This window comes from Oryctolagus cuniculus, chromosome 17, assembly GCF_051225735.1.
Source record: "Oryctolagus cuniculus isolate XC-2025 breed Fujian yellow rabbit chromosome 17, ASM5122573v1, whole genome shotgun sequence".
NCBI classification, from domain to species: Eukaryota; Metazoa; Chordata; class Mammalia; order Lagomorpha; family Leporidae; genus Oryctolagus; species Oryctolagus cuniculus.
Window position 1 is genome coordinate 35371807 of NC_142883.1, and position 24057 is coordinate 35395863.

Sequence of the window (24057 nt, forward strand, 5' to 3'; positions counted from 1 at the left end):
TCACATAAAAGTTACAAAGTTAGTGTGAGCAGTTCCTGTATAACTTAATGAGTTTCCTATATTTTCAACATCTTATATTAGAATGATATCTTTTTCTCTACTAATGAATGAGCATTGATCCTTCATTACTCAAGTATTTATGTACTTTATTTGGATGTCCTTTATTTTTACTAAATGTCATTTTTTGTCTTGGGATCCTAGCCAGGATACCATATTACATTTAGTTATTGTGTCTCCTTAGGCTGTTGTAGACTGTGACAGTTTGTAAATGGAAAATAATGATTTTGACAGTTCTGAAAAGGCTGGTCAAGTTTCATAGTACATTTTATATTTCAGCCTCTTTCTCTTTGCTATCACTTAACACATGTTTGGATCGCCTTCCTTTCAGATGTATTGATGTGTTTAAATAGAACAGAAACTCATCTTATTGTTAATTGATAAAGATCAGTTACAATAAATCAAGTCTGATTTAGTGCATACTTTAAACTTTCACTTACTCATCTTGTATCAGTAGTAAATATGGCTTAGCAAAGTAATTTACAAAAAGGCTTGATGATTTTTGTGTCAGAATTTGTGTAGCCTAGTATTAGCCTAATTGTAACCTTCCAGAAAGATATTAGTTAAAAAAAAATCTATTGGGTCTCAAAACCAAACATACATGCTTTTTACTTTTTGCTCTTTTCTGTCAGGAGAATGAGTAAGTGATTCTATATTGATAGTAATTTTTTTTTTTAAGTTGGATAGTTAGAAAGAGAGTTCCCATCTACTGGTTCATTCCAATGCCCAAAATGGCTGGTACTTGGCTAGGTCAAAGTCAGGAACTACGAAATCAGTCTGGCTATTTTATTTGGTTGGCAGATACTCAGGTACTTGAGCCATCCCTGCTGCCTCCTAAGGTCTACATTAGCATGAAGATGGAGCCAGAATGCTGGGTGTTGAATACAGGCACTCCAATGTGGGGTGCTGGCTGTGATATTATATTTTGATAGAAAAAGGATTAGGAACAAAACTCCTTTCTGGTTACAGCATTTTTTTTCCCTTTTGTAGTTTTGTAGTGAACTGTTTAGTGGTTGTGTGAAAGTGGATGATAGATGCAGAATTGGTGGTGGGAAAATGTTAGCTCAATCCCACTGGTCAAAAGTCCCTGTAAGGCCGGCGCTGCGGCTCACTAGGCTAATCCTCTGCCTTGCGGTGCCGGCACACCGGGTTCTAGTCCCAGTCGGGGCACCGGATTCTGTCCCGGTTGCCCCTCTTCCAGGCCAGCTCTCTGCTGTGGCAAGGGAGTGCAGTGGAGGATGGCCCAAGTGCTTGGGCCCTGCACCCCATGGGAGACCAGGATAAGTACCTGGCTCCTGCCATCGGATCAGCGCGGTGCGCTGGCTGCGGCGCGCTGGCCGCAGCGGCCATTGGAGGGTGAACCAATGGCAAAGGAAGACCTTTCTCTCTGTCTCTCTCACTGTCCACTCTGCCTGTCAAAAAAAAAAAAAAAGAAAAAAGAAAAAAGAAAAGTCCCTGTAATGGGGCAGGCATTGGCTAAGTGGCTAAAACACTTGCATCCTCGATCAGTGCCTGGGTTTGGGTCCTAGCTCTGCTCCCAACTCTAGCTTACAGCTCAAGTGCACACTGGGAGCAACGGGTGGTGGCTCAAGGACTTGAGCCGTTGCCACCCATGTGGGGAGCCATGGATTGAGTTCCTGTTTCCTGGTCCAGTCCCTGCCATTGAGGGCATTTGGTGAGTGAGCTAGTAGATGAGAGATTTCCCTCTGTCTCTCTATTATCTTTCTGCTTCTCAGATAAATATATAGATATTTCCTTAAAAGTCTGTATCATAAGACTGATTGATTCTTTTAAGCAAACTGTTAGTTTGCTTTCATGTAAGATTGCTTCATTTTCATTAGTGTGTCCTTGAAGAAGAGTTTTCTGTGTATTTTTATTCTGTGTATTAGCCTTTTTGGAATTTTTTTTCTGTCAGCATTGGCTTTTATTCTGTTCTTTAAAATAAAAATAAAAACAGAAACTACTCTCTTTCCCAATTTTGATGTCTTAAAAAATCATAGTAAGTTAGACTGTGACGGGACTGAGAAAACTGATACCTTGAGAACTAAAAGCAGAGACTCAATGAGAGCTAAAAATATTTTTTTTTTCTTGGCTCCTAAGATCAGTATACTGGATTTTAGAAACATGTCCTAATACTTTATATTAGAATTTTATCATAATTGAATACTGCTCAAAGTAAATGGGCTAATGTTCTGAATTTAATTTTTGATGATTTTATTGAAGCATATTAGTTATGGTGGTCTTCAACTTTAAATGACAGCTTTTAACAGGATCAACAGATAGATAATCAGCAGCCAAGCATAGGAATCTAGTTGCAGCTGAGTTAAAACACTTTATGTCTATGTAGTAGTCTACTAAGGGTTAATTCATTTATATCTTCTGTTGTAAAATTTACTTGTGGCTAAATTCTTAGTATTGGTAAGTTTTCTAGGTGTTCATTTGCTGTATTCTGTTTACTGTCCTTTTTGAGCATTAAGTTTTGTCTTAACAAGTTTCAAATAAAAGTCAAGCTGTTCTTTCAAAAGGTTTATTTGTTCATTCATTCATTGGACAAACTGAGAGGAGAGAGAGAGAGAAAGAGAAGCCTTCCATCTGCTGGTTTACTCTCCAGATGGCTACAACAGCCGGGACTAGTCCAATCTGAAGCCAGGAGACCTGAACTCCATAATGGTCTCCCATTTGAGTGCCTGGGCCATTGTCCATTGCCTTCTCAGGCACATTACCAGGAAACTGGATTAGAAGTGGAGCAGCTAAGACCTGAACCTATGTTTCGATATGGGGTGTTGCTGTCGAAAGTGTATGCCAGCTTCAAGCTATTTTTAAATCAAAGTTTTCAAGTTTTTGCTATAGGAAAATGGTGCTCTCAGTAATATTTGTTGAATGAATGATTTGTGAATGGGAAGTTACTGTTCAAGACAGTGATACAGACGTTTGAAGCATTTCTGTTTATTCTCTCAGGAAATAAATGATACTTTCTTCCATGCTGATATTTAACCTATTCATTATTCATTAGTGTATGTTGCATTTTGATATGTTTATCAGAATTACACAGGATAAGACTCCTTTTTTTAAACAGCTGATCATCATGGAGATGTTTAAAGATGTCAGTAAAGTTCTAAGAAAAAAGTTGGGTACTGGGTGTACACCAGCTTTTTTGACTTTTTTTTCCCTACTGGCACGGAATTATTTTGATTACCTAGCACATACTTTGGCACTACTCTCCTGTGTATTCTCAAGAAAAACTTTAGTAATCAAATTTACTATTTAAACTTTTGTGTTTTCTGTAAACAAATTCTTGGTGAAAAAAATTTTTTTTAAAGATTTATTTATTTATGTGAAAGAGAGAGAAGAGACAGATGTTCCATCCACTGGTTCACTCCCCAAGCCACAATGGCCAGGGTTGGGCCAGGCTGAAGCCAGGAGCCAGGAGCTTCATCGGTTCTCCCACATGGGAGTAGGGGCCCAAGGACTTGGACCATTCTCTTCTACTTTGCCAGGCCATTAGCAGGGAGCTGGATGGGAAGTGGAGTAGCCAGGGCTTGAACTGGCACCCATGTTAGATGTAAGTGTTGCAGGCAGTGACTGAACCAGCTGTACTATAGCACCGGCTGCCCCTCGTGGTGAAAATTTTCAAGTCACATTGATGATTTAGAATTCTAATGCTGTAATAACAGAAAAGTGCTAAAAATGCAGAATTGAAGCTCTTATTTTCTCCAGGGATACAGATAAAAGAGGGAGAAAATATTTAAATAAATTAAGCAGAGTTTTTTTGTTAAGCTATAGTTGATTCAGTTCAAAAGAACAAGGTAAAGATTTGCCATGTGTTCCCATGTCCATACACTTCCTGTTATAATGCTGGTGTTGAGATTCAAGGACCTTTTTAATTAGAGTTGTATAAGTTTTATTTATTTATTTGAAAGGCAAAGTGGCAGAGAAAGGGAAAAAGAGAGATATACCATCTATTGCTTCACCCCCAAGGTGAGTGCAACAGCTGGGGCTGAGCCAAGCTGAAGCCAGACACCTGGAGCTCCATTTTAGTCTCCCCATGGGTGGTGAGGGTTCCCAGCACTTGGGTAGTTCATCAGCCTTCCCAGGAGCATTAGCAGAGAAGTTGGGACTTGAACTGTCACTGTGATATGGGCTGTGGATGTCCTAAGTAGTGGCTTAACCCACTGGGCAAAGATTCTTGCCTCTATCACTCTGTCTTGAGTGGGTTGGTTTTATCATTGGACTTTTCATATATCTGAATAAAATATATTAGAAATGTTTTTATTGTGCTTATTACATCAGGGTGTTATAAAGTTGGTTCAGAGGCTGGTGCTATGGTGTGCTGGGTTAAGCTGCTGCCTGCAATGCTGACATCACATATGGGTGCCAGTTCTGGTCCCAGCTGCTCCACTTCTGGTTCAGCTCCCTGCTTGGGTGCCTGCATCCATGTGGGAGACTCAAAAGAAGCTCTGGGCTTCTGGCTTTGGCATGGCACAGCCCCAACTGTTGGGCCATCTGGGGAGTGCCTTCCAAGTAAAATAAATAAATCTTTAAAAAAAAAAAAAATGTTGGTTCAGTAGGCTTTTTCTAAGTGACACCCTTTCCCTACTCCCCCTCACCCCCAATGCTATAAAAACCGAACCAAAAACCTTTGAACTTTCCATTAAGCTTTATTAGGGCTTAATTTCCTCAGCAGTGAAAAATGAAATTCTGTTACTTTAGTGCGACGATTACTAGTCACTTTCCGTGTAGGTGAAGATGCATTTCAGAGATTCATTGGCTTAAAAAAAGAAGACAACCAGGTAGGTTGTCTGTACTTCTTTCTTTCATGTGTAATTCCTATTTAGTGTTATTGGGAATTGTGGGCTTTTGGGGGCATAGGACCTGAGGGCCACTTGAAGCATGTAGTTCACTTGAGTTTGTATCAGATTTAGACTAATGAGGGAGAAATGTTTGAAAATATACTTTTCTAAACTAAATTTATATATTAAGCCATTTAACTGCAGGACTAACTGAAATGAACTAACCATAAAACTTCATAATGTTATCTGAAGCTTTATAAATCATTATATTGCAGCTTCTTTTATTCCATAGGTTTTTAAATTTACTGTGTTGGAAAGAAGGCAAATTCATTCTTAAATTTTAAATGAATAGTTTATTTGTTGTTGGTAGCAACTGTACAACTTTGATGTGTATGATGGTAACTACATCTTGGATCTCTGGTGCTTTAAAGTTTACATGTAGTTAAGAAAAAGATTTTTGGTAATGGCTGCTTAGGACAAACATTGAAACTGTTGTGCTTCTTAAAAGGCAGAGACTTTTGATGTGAAAGGTAATAAAAATAAAAGATACTAGGTAGATGATAAAGAGGTAAAGAATTGGTAGATACACAGCATAATTCTTTTGGAATTAGGAGCATGTGTATTTCTGTAGTAATAAGTCACATAATTTGAGCTAAATATCTTCATATAAGCTGTTTACTTTTGAAATGGTAAGAACTTACTAAGCTGAAAGCAGGGTGTTTGAGAAAGGTTCTTTTTTTCTCAGCAACACAAATATGCTTGCGATTTAGACCTTTAAATAATTAAAATGTTACTATGTATCACTTCCCTTTCTTCCTAGCTTCATATTTTCTTTAATGGAATTGAACCAATAAATGTTTTTGATTTAAATGAAAGTACCTGTGTCTCCAACATAATAAAGTGTGACGATATTTTCCTATTTATTTTTTAAAATTCTGTCATATTGCCTCTTTTTAAAGCTTACATCATTTTTTTTAAAGCTAAACTTTTAGCAGAACCATACTTAGTTGCTTTGAAAGACCTATTGTTTATGACACTTGAAAGAACAGTATAAAATCAACATTACAACCTTTGTAGTGGCATAGAGTTTCTACTGCAGTTAAAGTCCGCTGTCATTACGCTTTCAGTTAATGTTTATTCTACCCATTTGTTATGTAAGTTCTGAATATAAACTGTATATAACTCTTAATCATGTCTCCACTTTTATTCAAAAGCTGTTGAATCTATTTTCCTGTGGGATGATATCTGTATACATTTTTATTGTTGAACTGAGAAAAGTGTTGTCATATGTAAAAATTGAATGGAGATGACCCATGTTTAGAAAATATTGATAAAGGCCGGCGCCGCGGCTCACTAGGCTAATCCTCCGCCTTGCAGTGCCGGCACACCGGGTTCTAGTCCCGGTCGGGGCGCTGGATTCTGTCCCGGTTGCCCCTCTTCCAGGCCAGCTCTCTGCTGTGGCAAGGGAGTGCAGTGGAGGATGGCCCAAGTGCTTGGGCCCTGCACCCCATGGGAGACCAGGATGAGTACCTGGCTCCTGCCATCGGATCAGCGCGATGCACTGGCCGCAGCACGCCAGCTGTGGTGGCCATTGGAGGGTGAACCAATGGCAAAGGAAGACCTTTCTCTCTGTCTCTCTCTCTCTCACTGTCCACTCTGCCTGTCAAAAAAAATAAAAAAAATAAAATTTTAAAAAAAGAAAATATTGATAAAGGAATAAAGGTTAAAATAAGATATACAATTAATTATATTTATACTAAGCAATTTACACTATTAAGGTGATTAAAAGAGGATATACAATTAAATATACTAAGCAATTTACACTATTAAGGTGAAAATTAAGATGCTTAAGTGGTATTATTTGGAGCAAGATTCATTGCATGTTTTGTTAAGATAGAAAATGGATAGTTGCAAACTACATCTAAGAACCTCAAAATGATTGTGTTAACTTTTTGATAAATTAATTTGGAATAATTGATGAACCTGCTGGCAAAATTTAGGCTGTATATTTAGTGAAGGTAGTTGTAACTTCATGTGACAGAAGTGACATTTAAAATTTTTAAGTTTTTAAATTTTAAAATTCCCCACCCAACTAGGGGATTGTATACGGAATAATAATCATGGGAATTGTTTGGTTGGAAGGAGACCTAAAATGGCTGATAATATACTGCTTGTTAGGCTCTGTGCCAACAGCTTCCCCTTTATTCATCACTTAGTTTTATAGTTGAGCCATGGATTAGATTGCTGATGGACATGAAATGTTTTGAGTTTAATTATTAACTGTCTAGATGTTTTTTGGCAGGTTGAATGATTGGATGAATTAGGACAAAGTAACAAGTGCGCCAGTGTAGAAATTGGCATCATGGGCGTGGACCGTATTTAATATTTTCCTGGTTATACAAATAAGTGTCCTTTGCATTGATAGAGCCAAATCTATAGGTTTATGATATCATTGCCTTTTTTCTCTTATGTTATTACCTTTTTATAGGATAGGAAACATAATTTTTAAGTAGTTAAATAGACTGTATAACAGGCCTTTTATTCCTTGTGGAGTACTTTGAAATAAGATATTTTAATGTCTAGAGATACATTGAAGTGTTTGTATCTTAATACTGTAAGGTGAAATAGCGCTTTTTAAATGTTTGTTTATTTTCATCTACTGGGAAGGTAGAGGAGCAGTAGGATGCTGCAACAGTCAGGGCTGGGCCATGTTGCAGACAGGAGCCTGGCACTCCATCCCAGTCTCCAATGGGGATAGCAGGGACCCAAGTACTTGAGCCAGCATTGCTGCCACCCAGCATGGATTAGCAAGAAGCTTGATCAGAAGCAGAAGAGCCAGAACTCAAACTTAGAACTCTGATATGTAATGCAAGCACCTGCTGCACCACAGCTTCTGTGCTGTTTATTAATATGCAACTTAAACGGTAACATTTTTTTACTTGGCTCTGAATACAGTGCTACTACTTTATTTATTTATTTTTTTCTTTTAGAAGAGGAAGATGGCGTTTGGGAGAATGGACTTTCCTATGAATGCCGTACTCTGCTTTTCAAAGCAGTTCACAATCTGTTGGAACGGTGTTTAATGAACCGGAACTTTGTACGTATTGGCAAGTGGTTTGTAAAGCCTTATGAAAAAGATGAAAAACCTATAAATAAAAGGTAAGTTATCTGACTTAAACTTTTACTTGATATTTCTTGAGTTTTTTTTAATCTTTATGACTTTATAGAGAATGTGGGATAAAATAAGCTAATACCTCACAGAAATACTTAGGGGGTTAACTATGGTAAAGAATAATGTTAAGTTTTCTTTAACTATTTCTGTCTTCCCTTCACAGATTTTAAGGTTTTTTTACAGTGTGAATAGACTGTATTTTAATATAGTGGTCTAAATTTTGATTCGGATCCTCAAGAAATTGTAGGATGAAAACAGAGGCATAGAAATGCCTTTTTTTAGTACTAGTGGAAATATGTGTGTAGTAGTCTGTTAACATTAGGTAATATTAACACCTGTTAAAGACAGTGATCTCTGCATTATATTTTGGGTGGAGTTAGCCCTTCTTATTTTCCAGTCTCTTAATTTGCTTTCATTGAAATAATTTAAATTTGTATTTTTCTATTTAAGACATAATTACTCTTGGAGAGTTTGTAATTTTCTTGAACTTTGAATTAAGCAAATTTCTGATGCTAATTAGTAGAGTGGTTGCAGATGGAGGTACAGAAGACATTAAGATAGATGCCCTCCTTTTCCTGTGTAATTAAAAGCTTCAGGGTACTATACTTCCCTGTGATGTGAATAACATAAGAAATTGTCTGTTGGAAAATTCAGTCCCAAGCAGTTGGTGAATTAATGAGACTCGAGATGAACAAGTGACAAGCAAGGTAGGATGTGGAAGAGAAAATGAAAAGGAATTTGTTTTTACCGAAAAAAGATTTATTTATTTGAAAGGCAGAGTTCCAGAGAGAGAAGGAAAGACTGAGGTCTCCATCCACTGATTCACTCCCCAGATGGCTGCAATAGCCAGGCCTGGCCCAGACTGAAGCCAGGAACTCAAAGTTTCTTCTGAGGGTCCCATGTTGAGGCAGGGGCTGAAGCACTTGGGCCGTCTTCTGCTGCTTTCCCAGGTACATTAGCAAGGAGCTAGATTGGAAGTGGAACAGCCGGGGCTCAAACCAGGGTCCATATGGGATGCTGCATCACAGGTGGTGGCTTAACCTGCTGTGCCACAGTGCTGGTCCCATATACTTCTTACTCTTTTTTTTTTTAAACTTTCTTTTTTAGTTTTTGTATCCTGGATGAGTAATAACCTTGGAGAAATAAAAATTATTTGATTAACATAAACTTCTATTGTTAACAAAATAATTAAGTGTACCAGTTAGGAATACATTCCTCTACAAATTACAAGAAACCTGGTCAGCTGGGTTATGTAGGGATTGATTGACCTTTTTCTTAGTAGTAGGAGGTCCAGAAGTAGATAATTCAGTACTGTGCTTATGTTCAGTAAAGTCATCAAGGATTCAGGGTTCCCTGAAAATTTTTTTGCTTTGTTATCTTTGGTCTTTAGCTTTTGTCTTCAAGATCCCAGTGGGTATTGAGCTTCCAGATCTTACAATGAGTGCCAGGCAGGAAGAGGAAGGAAGATAGGAAGTAGGAGGAGAAGGAGTCAGTGTAAAGCAGATTATTTCCTAGAAACTGTAGCCAGTGTATTATTGGCTATACTAAGAGGTTAAATATATTTTAATTGGAGGGGCCGGCACTGTGGCACAGCGGGTTAACATCCTGGCCTGAAGCGCTGGCATCCCATGTGGGCGCTGGTTCGAGACCTGGCTGCTCCACTTCCGATCCAGCTCTCTGCTATGGCCTGGGAAACCGGTAGAAGATGGCCAAAGTCCTTGGACCCCTGCACCTGCATGGGAGACCCGGAAGAAGCTCCTGGCTCCTGGCTTCGGATTGGCGCAGCTCCAGTCATTGCAAGGCTTTTCTCTCTCTCTCTGCCTCTCCTCTCTCTGTGTAACTCTGACTTTCAAATAAATAAATAAATCTTTAAAAAAAAAACTTTTAGGGCTGGCACCGTGGCTCAGTAGGCTAATCCTCTGCCTGCGGCGCCAGCACCCCGGGTTCTAGTCCTGATCAGAGCGCCGGATTCTGTCCCAGTTGCCCCTCTTCCAGGCCAGCTCTCTTCTATAGCCTGGGAGTGCAGTGGAGGATGACCCAAGTCCCTGGGCCCTGCACCCGCATGGGAGACCAGGAGAAGCACCTGGCTCCTGGCTTCGGATCAGCGCAGTGTGCCAGCTGCAGTGTGCCGGCCGCGGTGGCCATTGGAGGGTGAACCAACGGCAAAAGGAAGACCTTTCTCTCTGTTTCTGTCTCTCTCACTGTCCACTCTGCCTGTCAAAACATAGTCACTCTGAACAAAATAAGGCACTTGTTATTAAGAAGAAAGGGAAAATAGAAATTAGATGGGTAGTTAGAAGGGGAAATGGATATTTGATAGACTATAGCAACGTCTATCGTATACAGTAGTTCCCCATGGTTCAGTTTCCCGTAGTCAGTTGTGGTCTGAAAATATTGAATGGAAAATTCCAGAAATGAAAAATTCATAAGTTTTAAATTGCATGCCATTCTGAGTAATGTGAAGAAATCTCCTGGTGTCCAACTTCTTGCTGCACAGGACTGAATCATCCCTTTGTTCAGCATGTCTATCCGTATATGCTGTCCACTTGTTAGTCACTTTGTAGTGGTCTTTGTTACGAGGTGGACTGTTGTGTTCTTAATGTTCAGGTAATGTTATTTTACTTAATAATGGCTCCAACACTCTTAAGAGTAATGATGCTGGCAACTTGAATGTACCTAAGAGAAGCCATAAAATGTCTCCTTTAAGTGAAAAGGTCAAAGTACTGAAAGATATTTTGAGACAGAACACCTTCCTATAACTTTTATTATAGTATATTCTCATATTTGTTATATTTTATTACAGATTTTATTATGATAAGGTTCTGATAAACCTATTGTAAATTGGAAATGATGTGTTGGTAATGGATTTAATATACCTAACTTAACAAACATAGCTTTGCCTAAAAACTCTTAAATTATCATCCTGTATTGGACAAGGTGATCCAAACCAAAGCCTATTTTGTGCTAAGGTACTGGAGATTATCCAAAAAATGCCAGCAGCACAATAGACTGTAGAATATTGATTATTTATCCTCTCCTGCTTCCCAGCATCTTGAGTATATTGTGCTACCTATCATTCATCTGGGCAAGTATCCAAATTTGAAATTTGAAGTATGATTTCCACTGACTGTACATTACTTTTACACCATTGTAAACTTGAGAAATCATAAGTTGAATCATCGTTAATGAGGGCCAGTTTGTATTCCTAATATCCTATTGTACCTTATTTATAAATGAAAACTTATAGTAAGTTTGCAGAGGAAAAAAACAGAGTGTATGTGTAGGGTTCAGTACTATCTGCAGCTTTAAGCATTCGCTGGGGATTTTGGAACATATTTCTGTTGGATAAGAAAGGACTACTGTACATTTATATGGCTTATTTAAGAGTCGAGCAGATTTCCATGATTTAAAATGAAAAGCTGCAATCCTGAGCCCCAGGTACTAGATTTACTTGTCAGAAGCAGTCCTTTTTAATTCTTTTGATAGTTTCTTTTACCTTTTTAAATTTTTTTGAAGCAAACAAATGCTTACTCTTGAGTTTTCCGTTATTCAGAATTATTCTATTGACTTTCTGTTGAGGATTTAGCTATCTTATTTACTCCCAATCCCCAACATCCTGACATCAGCTGTCTTCCACACACTATTTTTCTCCTCCTTTTCCCTATCTTGCCAATACAGTTAGGACTTTGACTAAAATAATATTTATTGTTTATACTGTTATCATTGTGTAAGCCTTGTAACTGAGCTTATATAGTATATTAGAAATATATTCCATTTCTTGTACATCATTTTGTTTTCCTGTGTATTGATATCTCTCTCTTTTTGGCTTAATTATTTCTACTGAGGTTTGGTAAACTGCCACTCCATAGGCCAAATATAGTCATCCACCTGTTTTTATAGAAATTTATTGTAATACAGCCATGCTCATTCATTTATGTCTGCTTTCACACTAAAGCGGAGGTGAATAATTGTGATCTAACCAGCCAGCCAACCATACAAAGCCAAAAATACTTAGAATGATATATTTATTTTCTGAATCTTCACAGAAAAGTTTGCTGACGTCTGATTATGTATTTATTATAATCTATCCCTAGCCTATCAGAAGTAAAATCTTCCCTTCCTACCTTCAAAGACTTTATATAATACAGTTTCTTTTTATTCTTTTTAATTAATGTTGTTGTTGAAACTCTTCAGTGTATTTTAAATCTTGGAATTCAGTGTTAGTAAAGAACCTGGTCCATAGAGATTGAGAGATTTTTGGCTTTGGTAAAAGTTCACAGGAAGGAAAGGAATATATCCGTAGGTATTTGTGCCAAAATAGTCAACATACGTGAGATTTAACCCTTTCTTTTCCTTTTAAAAATGCTTTGTACCTGTGCTGTCCTGTATGCTAGCCACCAGCTACTAGTGACTGAAGTCGATAAATTGAAATTAAATAAAAGGTCAATTCCTCATTTTCACAATCCACATTTCAAATGTGTATTATATGAATAATGATTATTTAATGGGCAGTGCAGATAAAGAACATTCCCATTATTGCAGCTTTTGGATAGCATTGGTTATAGCACAGTGTTTATAATTAAAATAATACTTTTGGTGCTTCACTAAAGAAGTTGGTGATTTTTTTAAGACAATAGGTGAAAGAATATGCTTTAAATTTCACCTGTGAAACCCTTTATTTCTGCCACATATATGGCTTTTATGTTATCTCCTCATCTCAAATTCATTAAAATTAAGTATTAGATATAAGTATACATTGGAAATGTATTAGTTGCTGTTTGTAGCTTTAGGATATCCTATGTTGTATTCCTTATTACCTCTGAAAACCTAAACTTCCAGAGAAGCTAAGAGCTAGTATGTTTTTCCAAGTACTCATTCCTGCTCTTGTGTTCTAGGGTAGCACTGTCCAATAGAAATAGTGTGAGTCACACATATAATTTTAAATGTTCTAATAGGCACATTAAAAGTAAAACAAAAACACACTCAAATATCCAATTGAAAGTATGTTTTAAAAAGATTTATTTATGCTGGAGTCAGAATCCGGAGCAGGAGATTGATCCTAGGAACTTTGATGTAGAGCAAGGATGTCTTTTTTATTTTTATTAAAGATTTTTATTAATTTCTTAAAGGGTAGAGTTACAAAGAGAAGGAGAGACAGAGAGAAAGGCCTTCCATCCTCTGGTTCACTCCCCAAATGGCTGCAATAGCCACAGCTGGGCCGAACCAAAGCCAGGAGCCAGGAGCCAGGAGCTTCTTCTGGGTCTCCCACGTAGGTGTAGGGACCCAAGTACTTGGGCCGCCTTCTACTTTCCCAGGCCAAAAGCAGAGAGCTGGATCAGAAAAGGAGGAGCAGGGCATGAACCGACGCCCATTTGGGATGCCAGTGCAACAAGCAGAAGCTTAGCCTACTATGCTGCAGTGCTGGCCCCAAAAATAACTTTTTTTAAAAATTTTTATATATTTGAGAGGTAAGAGTTACAGAGAGGGGGAGAGAGAGGTCTTACATCTGCTGGTTCACTCCCCAATTAGCTGCAAGCAGCAGCTGAGAGCTGAATTGGAAGAGGAGCAACTGGGCCTCGAATTGGCACTGTGGGATGCCGGTGCCACAGGTGGAGGCCTAGCTTACTATGCCACAGCGCCAGCCCCAAATGTCTTAACCGCTAGGCTAATAAACACCTGCCCCTAAAATGGATTAATAAAATAGTTTTCTTTTCTTTTGGTATTGAATCTTTGAAATTCGGTGTATATTTTATCCTTAGAATACATTTTTATTTGGATTGGCTACATTTTAAGTCATGGATGGTTACGTGGCTGTTGCGTTAGTAGTACAATTTTAGGGCTTTAAGCTTAGGTGGACTTGGAAATGTTGATTGGTGAATGATATCTTCTCTCTGGTATTTTGTCAGCACTTCTGCAATTGTACACTAAATTATGAATGTGCTGTGGATTGAGGAGAATCCCATACAAGATATTTGCTGTCTGCTAAGTTAGGCATTGTGACTTAAGTAGATTGAACATGTGTTGAATTCCATCCCGCCCCCATAACCTAACTATGCTGGTTTGTCTTTACTCTGTCAATCAAGACTACTATGTAGCATATTTCTGAAATCTTAAGTGATGATTATAATTCTTAAAACCCATGCTGTTTCTCTGTGGTATCATTAGGATTTGCATACTTTTCTATATTTTCATGCTTTCTAGGAACATTTATGAGGAAATTTAAGTACCAAGACAGACTTTTTCTTTCTTTATTGAACTTTCCTGTAATTTTTATGTAAACAATATTCATACATATGTACATGTATATTTACATACATATACATGAGCATATAGTTTATTGTTGCTCTGAGGTATGAATGAAAATAGAGAAATTTATTTTTCTGAAGGGTAGAAGAAAGTAAGAAACCATTGCCTAAGCAGAACTGGCCAGGCACTCTTTAGAATTAGAGTTTTATATGCATTATCTCAATTCTCAGAACAACCCTGTTTTTACTGCAGTTTTACAAGTGATGTATCTGAAGCACAGAGAAGTTCAGTAAGTTGTCCAAGATCATATAGAAACAAAGTGCTGGAGCTGGATTATGGGACATGAAAAGTCCGAGACAAATTGTGGACCTTTTAGACCATTGTGTCTGTTTTGCATTTGTATCTTTTAAAAGTGATCAGAAGTAGTAAAAATAGAATACTTTAAAGAAAGATCATTTGCAGAGGACCTGAAGTTGTAAACCAAAATAGTGACCCTATTGCTTTCTAAATATTTTTTCTGTTTAAAGCAAATAATGTGTTCACTAAGTGAGCAGAAATACATATTTAAGATTCTCATAGAAGGTGTTATTGTCTGAGTTTTAATATAGATCTTTTGTTCACATAGAGAGATATGTTAAGAATAACTGATAGTACACCTGTAAGTTTAAGGATTTAAAAAATTTCCTTAAAGGCTACAGAAATACAGATTATTTTTTTTTCTTTTTTTATTTTTTTATTTTTTTGACAGGCAGAGTGGACAGTGAGAGAGAGAGACAGAGAGAAAGGTCTTCCTCTGCCGGTGGTCCACCCTCCAATGGCCGCCGCGGCCAGCGCGCTGCGGCCGGCGCACCGCGCTGATCCGATGGCAGGAGCCAGGAGCCAGGTGCTTTTCCTGGTCTCCCATGGGGTGCAGGGCCCAAGTACTTGGGCCATCCTGCACTGCACTCCCTGGCTACAGCAGAGAGCTGGCCTGGAAGAGGGGCAACCGGGACAGAATCCGGCGCCCCGACCGGGACTAGAACCCGGTGTGCCGGCGCCGCTAGGCGGAGGATTAGCCCAGTGAGCCGCGGCGCCGGCCGACAGAAATACAGATTATACAATGATTTCCAAACCTGTCTGGGTGTGGAAATCCTTTGAGAAAGCCCCCCACCCCCAATTATTGATGCTTGTCTTTTTTAAAAGCTATATTTACTTGAAAGGTGGAAGGAGGGAGCAAGGGAAAGTATGAGTGAGAGTTCTTTCATCCTCTGATTCACCCCAAATGCCCACAATAGCTGGGCCAGGCCAAAACCAGGAACTCCATCAGGGTCTTCTACGTGGGTAACAGGAACTCAAGTGCTTGAGCCCATCACCTGCTGCCTCCCAGGAACATTAGCAGCAAGCTGGATTGGAGGTGGAGGAGCTGGGAGCTGAAATAGATAATATGTTATGGGATTTGAGTGGCAGCTTCTACTGTGTTTCCACGCTTGCCCCAGTGCCTTAAACTCAGTCTATGGCTTGGGCTTTGGAATTTTAAAAAGATCTAAATGTAGGATAAATTTAGAAATTTTTGAATTCATGGAGGAAAAAAGAAACTCAGGAATTAAGATAACTAGGTTTTTTTTTAAATTGATAAAATGTACCATTTAACAAATAAAATTTACCATTTTTACCTTTTTTCAATGTACAGTTGAATGACCGTACATTTACACTGTTGTATATCTGTCTCCATAATTTTTCATTATCACCATAAAAATAAAAATAAAAAACCTTTAATTTGCTATTTCTCTCATCTCCAACCCTGCTCAGCTCCTGGTATTTTAAGTGGAATCATAAAATATTTGTCCTTTAGTGTCTGCCTTATTTCACATAGTGTAAGGTCTTCAAGGTTTATCCATGTTGTTGCATGTGACAGATTTCCTTTTTTTTTTAAGACTATTCTGTTATATGTATATATCACCTTTTGTTTATCCAAATGGATATTTAGGTTGTTTCTACCTTCTGACTGTTCTGAATAAAGCTGCCATAAACAATGGTGTACAAGTATCTCTTCAGGTTACTGCTTTCAGTTTTTGTGGATGTGTACTCAGGATGGCTGGGTCATATGGTAATTCTGTGTTTAATATTTTAAGGAATTACCATGCTATTTTCCACAGTTGTATATTCCCACAGCAGTACAACAAAGTTTAATCCTACCATGTCCTCACCAACATGTACTTCCTGTTGTTTTAAAAAATTACAGCCATTCTGTGGGGGTAAGTAGTATCTTACTGTATTTTTGATTTGTAGTTCCCTAATAATTAGGGATATTGAACATCATTTTTTGACTGGCCCTTTGTGTATAATTTTTGGATAAATGTCTGTTTAAATATTTTGCCCATTTTAAAATTGGCTGTTTGGGTGACTTGCATTTTAAGTCAGTAGTCCCTTTAACTAATTAGTTTTATGATTTTCTTTTTTTCTTTTTTTTTTTTTGGACAGGCAGAGTGGACAGTGAGAGAGAGACAGACAGAGAGAAAGGTCTTCCTTTTGCCGTTGGTTCACCCTCCAATGGCCGCCGCGGCCGGCGCACCACGCTGATCCGATGGCAGGAGCCAGGAGCCAGGTGCTTTTCCTGGTCTCCCATGGGGTGCAGGGCCCAAGCACCTGGGCCATCCTCCACTGCACTCCCTGGCCACAGCAGAGAGCTGGCCTGGAAGAGGGGCAACCGGGACAGAATCCGGCGCCCTGACCGGGACTAGAACCTGGTGTGCCGTCGCCGCTAGGCGGAGGATTAGCCTAGTGAGCCGCGGCGCCGGCCTAGTTTTATGATTTTCTAGACCAGCCATTTAGCTTCTCTGTGCCTCATATTCCCTACCAGTTAAATGGGATATCATCTTTTTTTTTTTTTTTTTTTTTTTTTAAGATTTATTTATTTATTTAAAAGACAGAGTTACAGGTGAGGGAGGGTCCTTCCATCTGCTGGTTCACTCCCCAAATGGCCACAACGTCTGGAGCTGGGCCAATCTGCAGCCAGGAGCTTCTTCTGGGTCTCCCACGTGGGTGCAGGGGCCCAAGGACTTGGGCCATCTTCTACTGCTTTCCCAGGCCAAGAGCCAAGGAGCTGGATTAGAAGTGGAGAAGCTGGGACTTCAACCAGTGCCCATATGGGATGCCAGCACTGCAGGCGGTGGCTTTACCCACTACACTACAGCACCAGCCCCAGGATATCATCTTTATGTAGCTTACTAAAGCAAATGCTAAAAACACATGAGATATGGCACTTCCTAAAGCAGTATACATATTAAACTGTCGCTAGTAAAATGGATAACTTTATAAGTGTGTCTTCATTTTCAGTCTTAGAAATAAAGAATCTTTTGTCGAGTTTCAGTGCATAATTGAGGAACATTTCTATCTACAACAGAAGATGGTCTGTTTAGGTTTCATTTGTAATATTTTACAGCATTCCTTTTTGTTTTGGTGTTGGAGCGTAAGCTCCTGGATAACAGTGTCACTCTCTGCAGTCCTTTTGTGTGGACAGTACGTTGGATTATTACTGTAGTTACATGTGTTTGTTTTAGCTCTATTTAAAGTGCTAACTACCAAAAATATTTTATGGTGTATTTATTATAAATAGTAATTGTTTCTCCTAGAAAGAAAAGGCATTCTGAAATTTTAGTGTGTCATTACACAGAATTCTCTTATAATACCTCTTGATTAGAATATTGCCTTCATATAGGAATCACAGGCACCGTCTCATTTAGAATATGTTTTCTCTAGTCATGCACAGAATTGGTTTGTTTGAAATCTTTTTAAAAAAATTTGAGAAAGCCGGCACCGTGGCTCAATAGGCTAATCCTCCACCTTGCGGCGCCGGCACACCAAGTTCTAGTCCCTGTCGGGGCGCCGGATTCTGTCCCGGTTGCCCCTCTTCCAGGCCAGCTCTCTGCTGTGGCCAGGGAGTGCAGTGGAGGATGGCCCAGGTGCTTGGGCCCTGCACCCCATGGGAGACCAGGAAAAGCACCTGGTTCCTGGCTCCTGCCATCGGATCAGCGCGGTGCGCCGGCTGCAGCGGCGGCCATTGGAGGGTGAACCAACGGCAAAGGAAGACCTTTCTCTCTCTGTCTCTCTCTCTCACTGTCCACTCTGCGTGTAAAAAAAAAAAAAAAATTGAGAGTTACAGAGAGAGGCGTATGCACACTTTTTATCTCTGGTTGATTCCCCAGGTGCCCACAACTGCCTGGACTGGGCTGGGCTGGAGGTGAGAGCCAGCAGCTCTGTCCATGTTCCCCATATGGATGGTAGGAACCTGTTAACTTGCACCATTACTGCTGTTTCCCAGGGTTTACATTAGCAGGAAGCTGGAGTCAACAGTTGAACCCAGCACTTTGATATGGGATGTAGTCTTTTAAACACTTAAAATGCCATGGATTCATAGGGAGTGGGTTTCAGCAGCTCAGGCCCCTTTCCATTGGTTCTGACAAAGTGTGCTTCTCTGGTTAGGGCAGGCTGGTACTTCAATTGAACACAGATACCTTTCTCTTTGGCTTCTTTCTTTTCTGATTACCTTCTTTCATACATTTCAGGAAGCTGTCTCAGCTCTTAGAGTGCTTAATATGTTCAGTATACACATTTATTCTCTTGGCAAGAATCTTGCCCTTAACTTGTTTGTTTATAACAATTCCAGCAGCATGCTGGGTAACATTGTAGACTTCCAGTTTTGCCATGTTAACATTGATGGGCATTCCTTTTTAAACAGTTCCTATTCCCTTGGTGTCTGCAATGCCACCTTTCTTGTAAATGCACATGTGTACGTGGCCAAAGAAACAACTTCATGTTTTCCAAAAGACCTAGAAAACATGTATCAGTGCCTGTGCTCTTTCCCTTTGTGTTTGTCATCTTGGCAAGTCATTGGAAGGTGGCAGTTCCCTCCAAAAGGCTTGAAGTTTTATATAATTCATTTGAAAGGGGATAGAGAGATCTCTCATTGTCTGGTTCATTTCTCAAATGCCTACGACATTTGTGGCTGAGCTAATCTGAAGTAAGGAGCCAGGAATTTAGTCTCGGTTCTTCAAGTACTTGAGCCTTCACCCGTTGCCACCCTAGGGTAACATTAGTAGAAGTTAGAATTGGAAGCAGAGCTGGGAGCAGCCAGGACTCAAACCGGCATCCATATAGGATGCTGCAGATTTAACCCTCTGAACCACAGCTCTGACCCCTGGACTCTGCATTTTTATAGTTAAGAGGGGAAAATGTTTTGAAAATTTATTTCTGTGGGTTGTATGTCATTACATACAATGAGTATAATGGGCATATCCCTCTCAGAAATTAAGCATTAGGGTATGTTAAGATGAAAATACCATTTAGAAATTGTTATTTATGTACCCTATAACTCAGCCTTAACAATTACAAAAGACATGTATCAAAAAATAGGACACATAAAAGAAAAAGCACAAATGTAGCTAACTATGCATTCCCACATATACTGACAAAATTAGTTGTATACATGTTTTTTTACATCACATACTTCCTTTGAGAAAAAGTAATGTAGAAGCTTAAAAGTGATGAACAAACATTTAATTTTCACATGGTAAAGGTACATGCTTGGTATTAACAAAGAAGATGAAGAGTCACACCGTTGATTTGGTCTTTTCCCTGAGGCTATGTTATGTTGGCTACCCCATTTATTTATGGAGAAACTTTATTAAACAACCTTGTGAGTTCTGGGCTATCTGTCTTCTTTATAAATTATACTTGCAGATCAGCAAGTTCCTTACTAAATTAATCTTTGTTTTAGTACTTTATCAACTATAGCTAATAACAGCCATTTTACATTTTGACTTGATCTGTTCACTCAAATCTGTAAGTTCATTAGGTACATGATTTCTGCCTTTCAGATAATTTCAGGCAGTTGTTCTGCAAAGCATTTTCTGTTATATAACATGGGTCACCATTTTTCTCATGTGCTATATTTCTTTTCACTCACCATCTCTTCCTGAAATCAGTGCTACATTTTATTTTATTTTATTTTTTTTTTTTTTATTTTTTATTTTTTTGACAGGCAGAGTGGACAGTGAGAGAGAGAGACAGAGAGAAAGGTCTTCCTTTGCCGTTGGTTCACCCTCCAATGGCCGCCGCGGCCAGCGCGCTGCGGCCGGCGCACCACGCTGATCCGATGGCAGGAGCCAGGAGCCAGGTGCTTTTCCTGGTCTCCCATGGGGTGCAGGGCCCAAGCACCTGGGCCATCCTCCACTGCACTCCCTGGCCACAGCAGAGGGCTGGCCTGGAAGAGGGGCAACCGGGACAGAATCCGGCGCCCCGACCGGGACTAGAACCCGGTGTGCCGGCGCCGCTAGGCGGAGGATTAGCCTAGTGAGCCGCGGCGCCGGCCCAGTGCTACATTTTAAGTTCTTATTATGGCAGCACCTCACTTCTGGTACCAGTTTCATCGGCTATATTGTGTAACTTAACCTTCTCCAAAACTTAGTGTCTTTAACCTGGCAATTGTGTATTCTTCATTAATGAATCTGTGGGTCAACTTGAGCAGTCAGAGGGAGTAAGAGTGTAGTCCATGCCAGTCCATAGTATATTTATTTATAGATTTATTTCAAAGGCAAAAAAAAGAGGTCTTTGATCTCCATCCATTGGTTCACTCCCCAAATGCCTACAACAATTAGGCCTGGGCCAGGGCAAAGCCATGTGTCCGGAATTCCATCAAAGTGGCAGGAACCCAAGTACTTAGCCATCATTAGCAGGAAGTTGGATTGGAAGCAGAGGAGCTGGGACTCCAACTCAAACCGGCACTCCAAAATGGATGCAGATGTTACAAGTGGCGGGTTATTATACCACAATGCCCACCCCAAGTTCACACTTTAAACTACTGGTTAAGTTCAGGTCTATTCCATATGTTTCTTGCCTTTATAAACCAGTGGGCAGCAGGGTGTGTTTTTACATGGTGATGAAAGAAGCACTAGAAGTCAAGTTGAATTGCATGAACACATGTCAAGCTTCTGCAGTTCTGAAAGCTTGAGTAAAGAGAGGGGTGAGCAAAACATATTACAATGTTACAGTAATCCAAACAATATGATATTGGTGAGTAGATCAAGGAATAAACACTTGTGTATATGATCAAATGATCTTTGACAAGAGTGCCAAGTCCACTTAGTTGGGAAATGACAGTTTTGTTAGCAGATGGTATTTGGAAAACTGGATATCCACATGAAAAAGAATGAAGTTTATTCCTGTCATATCATAGGTGTATAAAGCTTAAGTGAAGTGGATTAGAGACCTAAACATAATTCCTATAACTATAAATCTTCTGCAAGGATATGAGAGAAGATTAGTGACATTTAACTTGGCAATGATTTCTTAGATATGATACCAAAAACACAGGCAGTACAAGCAAAAGTAGACATGGGACTTCCTCAAATTTTTGTCGGTTAAAGGACACAAAGGTGGCTGGCGCTGTGGCATAGGGGGTAAAGCCACCGCCTGCAGGGCAGTGTCCCACATAGGCGCCGGTTAGGGTCCCGGCTGACCACTTCCAATCCAGCTCTCTGTTAAGGCCCGGGAAAGCAGTATAGGGTGACCCAAGTCCTTGTGCCCCTGCACCCATGTGAGGGACCCAGAAGAAGCTCATGGCTCCTGGTTTCAGATCGGCACAGATCCGGCCATTGCAGCCAACTGGGGAGTGAACAAGCTGATAGGAGACCTTTCTCTCTGCCTCTCCTCCTCTCTCTGTGTAACTCTTGCTTTCAAGTAAATAAATAAATCTTTAGGAAAGAAAGACACAAAGAAGAGTGAAGAGGCCACCTACAGAATGGAACATGATGCTAAGTGACATAAACCAATTATAAGAAAGACAATTACTATATGAGTTATCTAGACTAGTCAAGTTCATAGAAACAGAAAATGGAATGGTGGTTGGTGGTTTTCTAGGGAATTGCAAAACAGGTTAGTTGTTTAATAGGTATAAAGTTTGAGATTTGTAAAATGAAAAATTGTGCTGTTCTATCTTGTAACAATATGAATATTCTTTTTTATGTTTGATTTTTATTTATTGGAAAGACCAAGTGACAGAAAATCTTCTATCCAGTGATTTACTTCCCAAATACCTACAAGAGCCAGGCAGGGCCAGCCTGAAGTCGGACCCAGGAATTCCATGCAGGTCTCCCACATGGGTGGCAGGGACCCAAGTACTTGAGCCATCACCTGCTGCCTCTCAGGGTGTCCATTAGCAGGAATAGGAAGCTGTATAGCAAGCAAAGGCAGGGCTCATTTCTATGAACTACAGTATGAGATGCAGGTATCTCAAATGGTCGCTTAACCTGCTGCAGCATGCCTGCCCCGCAGTGAATAATAGGACTTAGTTGTGCATTTTAACAAGGTTTTTGTTATGGCAAAAGTATGGTTATTTGTCTCTTAACCACAGTTTGTTTGAAAAGGGGCAAAAGATCAAATAGCTGTTATAATTTCATTTATTGAAAAATTTGTAACCTGGCAGGAAGTTAAGTAAATAATTGTTATTAGTATTATTAAAAGCATAGGATATTTTGGGAACACCAGAGATAATGCTTTAAAAAGCCTTAAGATTGAGAAGTGGAGAGAAGTTTGTGTCGAAGAACGTGAAAGAGGCCGGTGCTGTGGCGTAGCAGTAAAGCCACCACCTGCAGTGCTGGCATCCTATATGAGCGCTAGTTCAAGTTCCGGCTGCTCCACTTCCCATCCAGCTCTCTGCTGTGGCCTGGGATAGCAGTGGAAGATGACCCAAGTGCTTGGGCCCCTGTACTTGCATGGGAGACCGGGAAGAAGCTCCTGGCTCCTGGCTTCAGGTCAGCACAGTTCCGGCCATTGCGGCCATTTGGAGAGTAAACTAATGGAGGAAAGACCTTTCTCTCTGTCTCTCTCTCACTGTAACTCTACCTGTTAAATAAATAAATAAAAATATTTAAAAAAATCCAAGATTAAGAAATTTTCAGCTTTGTACTATCTTTTACCTGATTTCTGCCATCTGTTTTTCGACTTCTGGTAACTCTATTTTTTACTGTAATTTTAATTTTGTATGTCTTGCTTTGTTCAGAAAAAGTTCAAGAGGGCTTATACATGGATACAACAGGTTGAATTGATTAACCAACATTGGTTAACAATATATATATATATGTATATATATGTATACACTTCCTTTGTATTCTGAGGCAGAGCATCAGACAAGCAGAGCCCATCTGGCTGGCTCACTCCCCAGTGCCCACAGTGACTAGCGTTCGTTCTGGGTCTCTGATGTGAGTAGCAGGAACCCAACTCCTGAACCTTTAACTGATGTTTCCTAAGGTTTTGTATTAACAAGAAACTGGAATTGGGAGTCATCTAGGACTCAAACCCAGGCACTCTGGTATGGAACGTGGGTATCCTAACCACTAGGCCAAATGGCTACTCCTATTGGTCGTATTTTAAAAGCAGATGAGTTCTCCCTCCACCCCCCACCCCCCACCCCCACCCCCCCCTTTTTTTTTGACAGGCAAGAGTGGACAGTGAGAGAGAGAAAGAGAGAAAGGTCTTCCTTTTCCATTGGTTCACCCCCCAGTGGCCACCATGGCTGGCGCACTGCAACCGGTACACTGTGCTGATCAGAAGCCAGGAGCCAGGTGCCTCTCCTGGTCTCCCATGTGGGTGCAGGGCCCAAGGACGTGGGCCATCCTCCACTGCCTTCCTGGGTCACAGCAGAGAGCTGGACTGGAAAAGGAGCAACCGGGACAGAATCTGGCGCCCTGATTGGGACTAGAGCCCAGTGTGCTGGCGCCGCAGGTGGAGGATTAGCCTAGTGAACTGTGGCGCTGG

At 40.0% G+C, this 24057-nt stretch overlaps 1 protein-coding gene across 2 annotated transcripts in view; it reads left to right on the forward strand.

Annotated features, from left to right (window-relative positions):
* Positions 1 to 24057, forward strand: part of MED13 (mediator complex subunit 13) — a 114967-nt gene that overhangs the window by 7100 nt on the left and 83810 nt on the right. For both annotated transcript variants that reach the window (XR_011383550.2, XM_051824707.3), the window contains exon 3: positions 7838 to 8006. Coding sequence is in view for 1 of the 2 variants with exons in the window: in XM_051824707.3 (XP_051680667.2) it covers positions 7838 to 8006 (169 nt within the window). In the remaining variant the exon portion in view is untranslated. The remainder of the gene's footprint in view (positions 1 to 7837; positions 8007 to 24057) is intronic.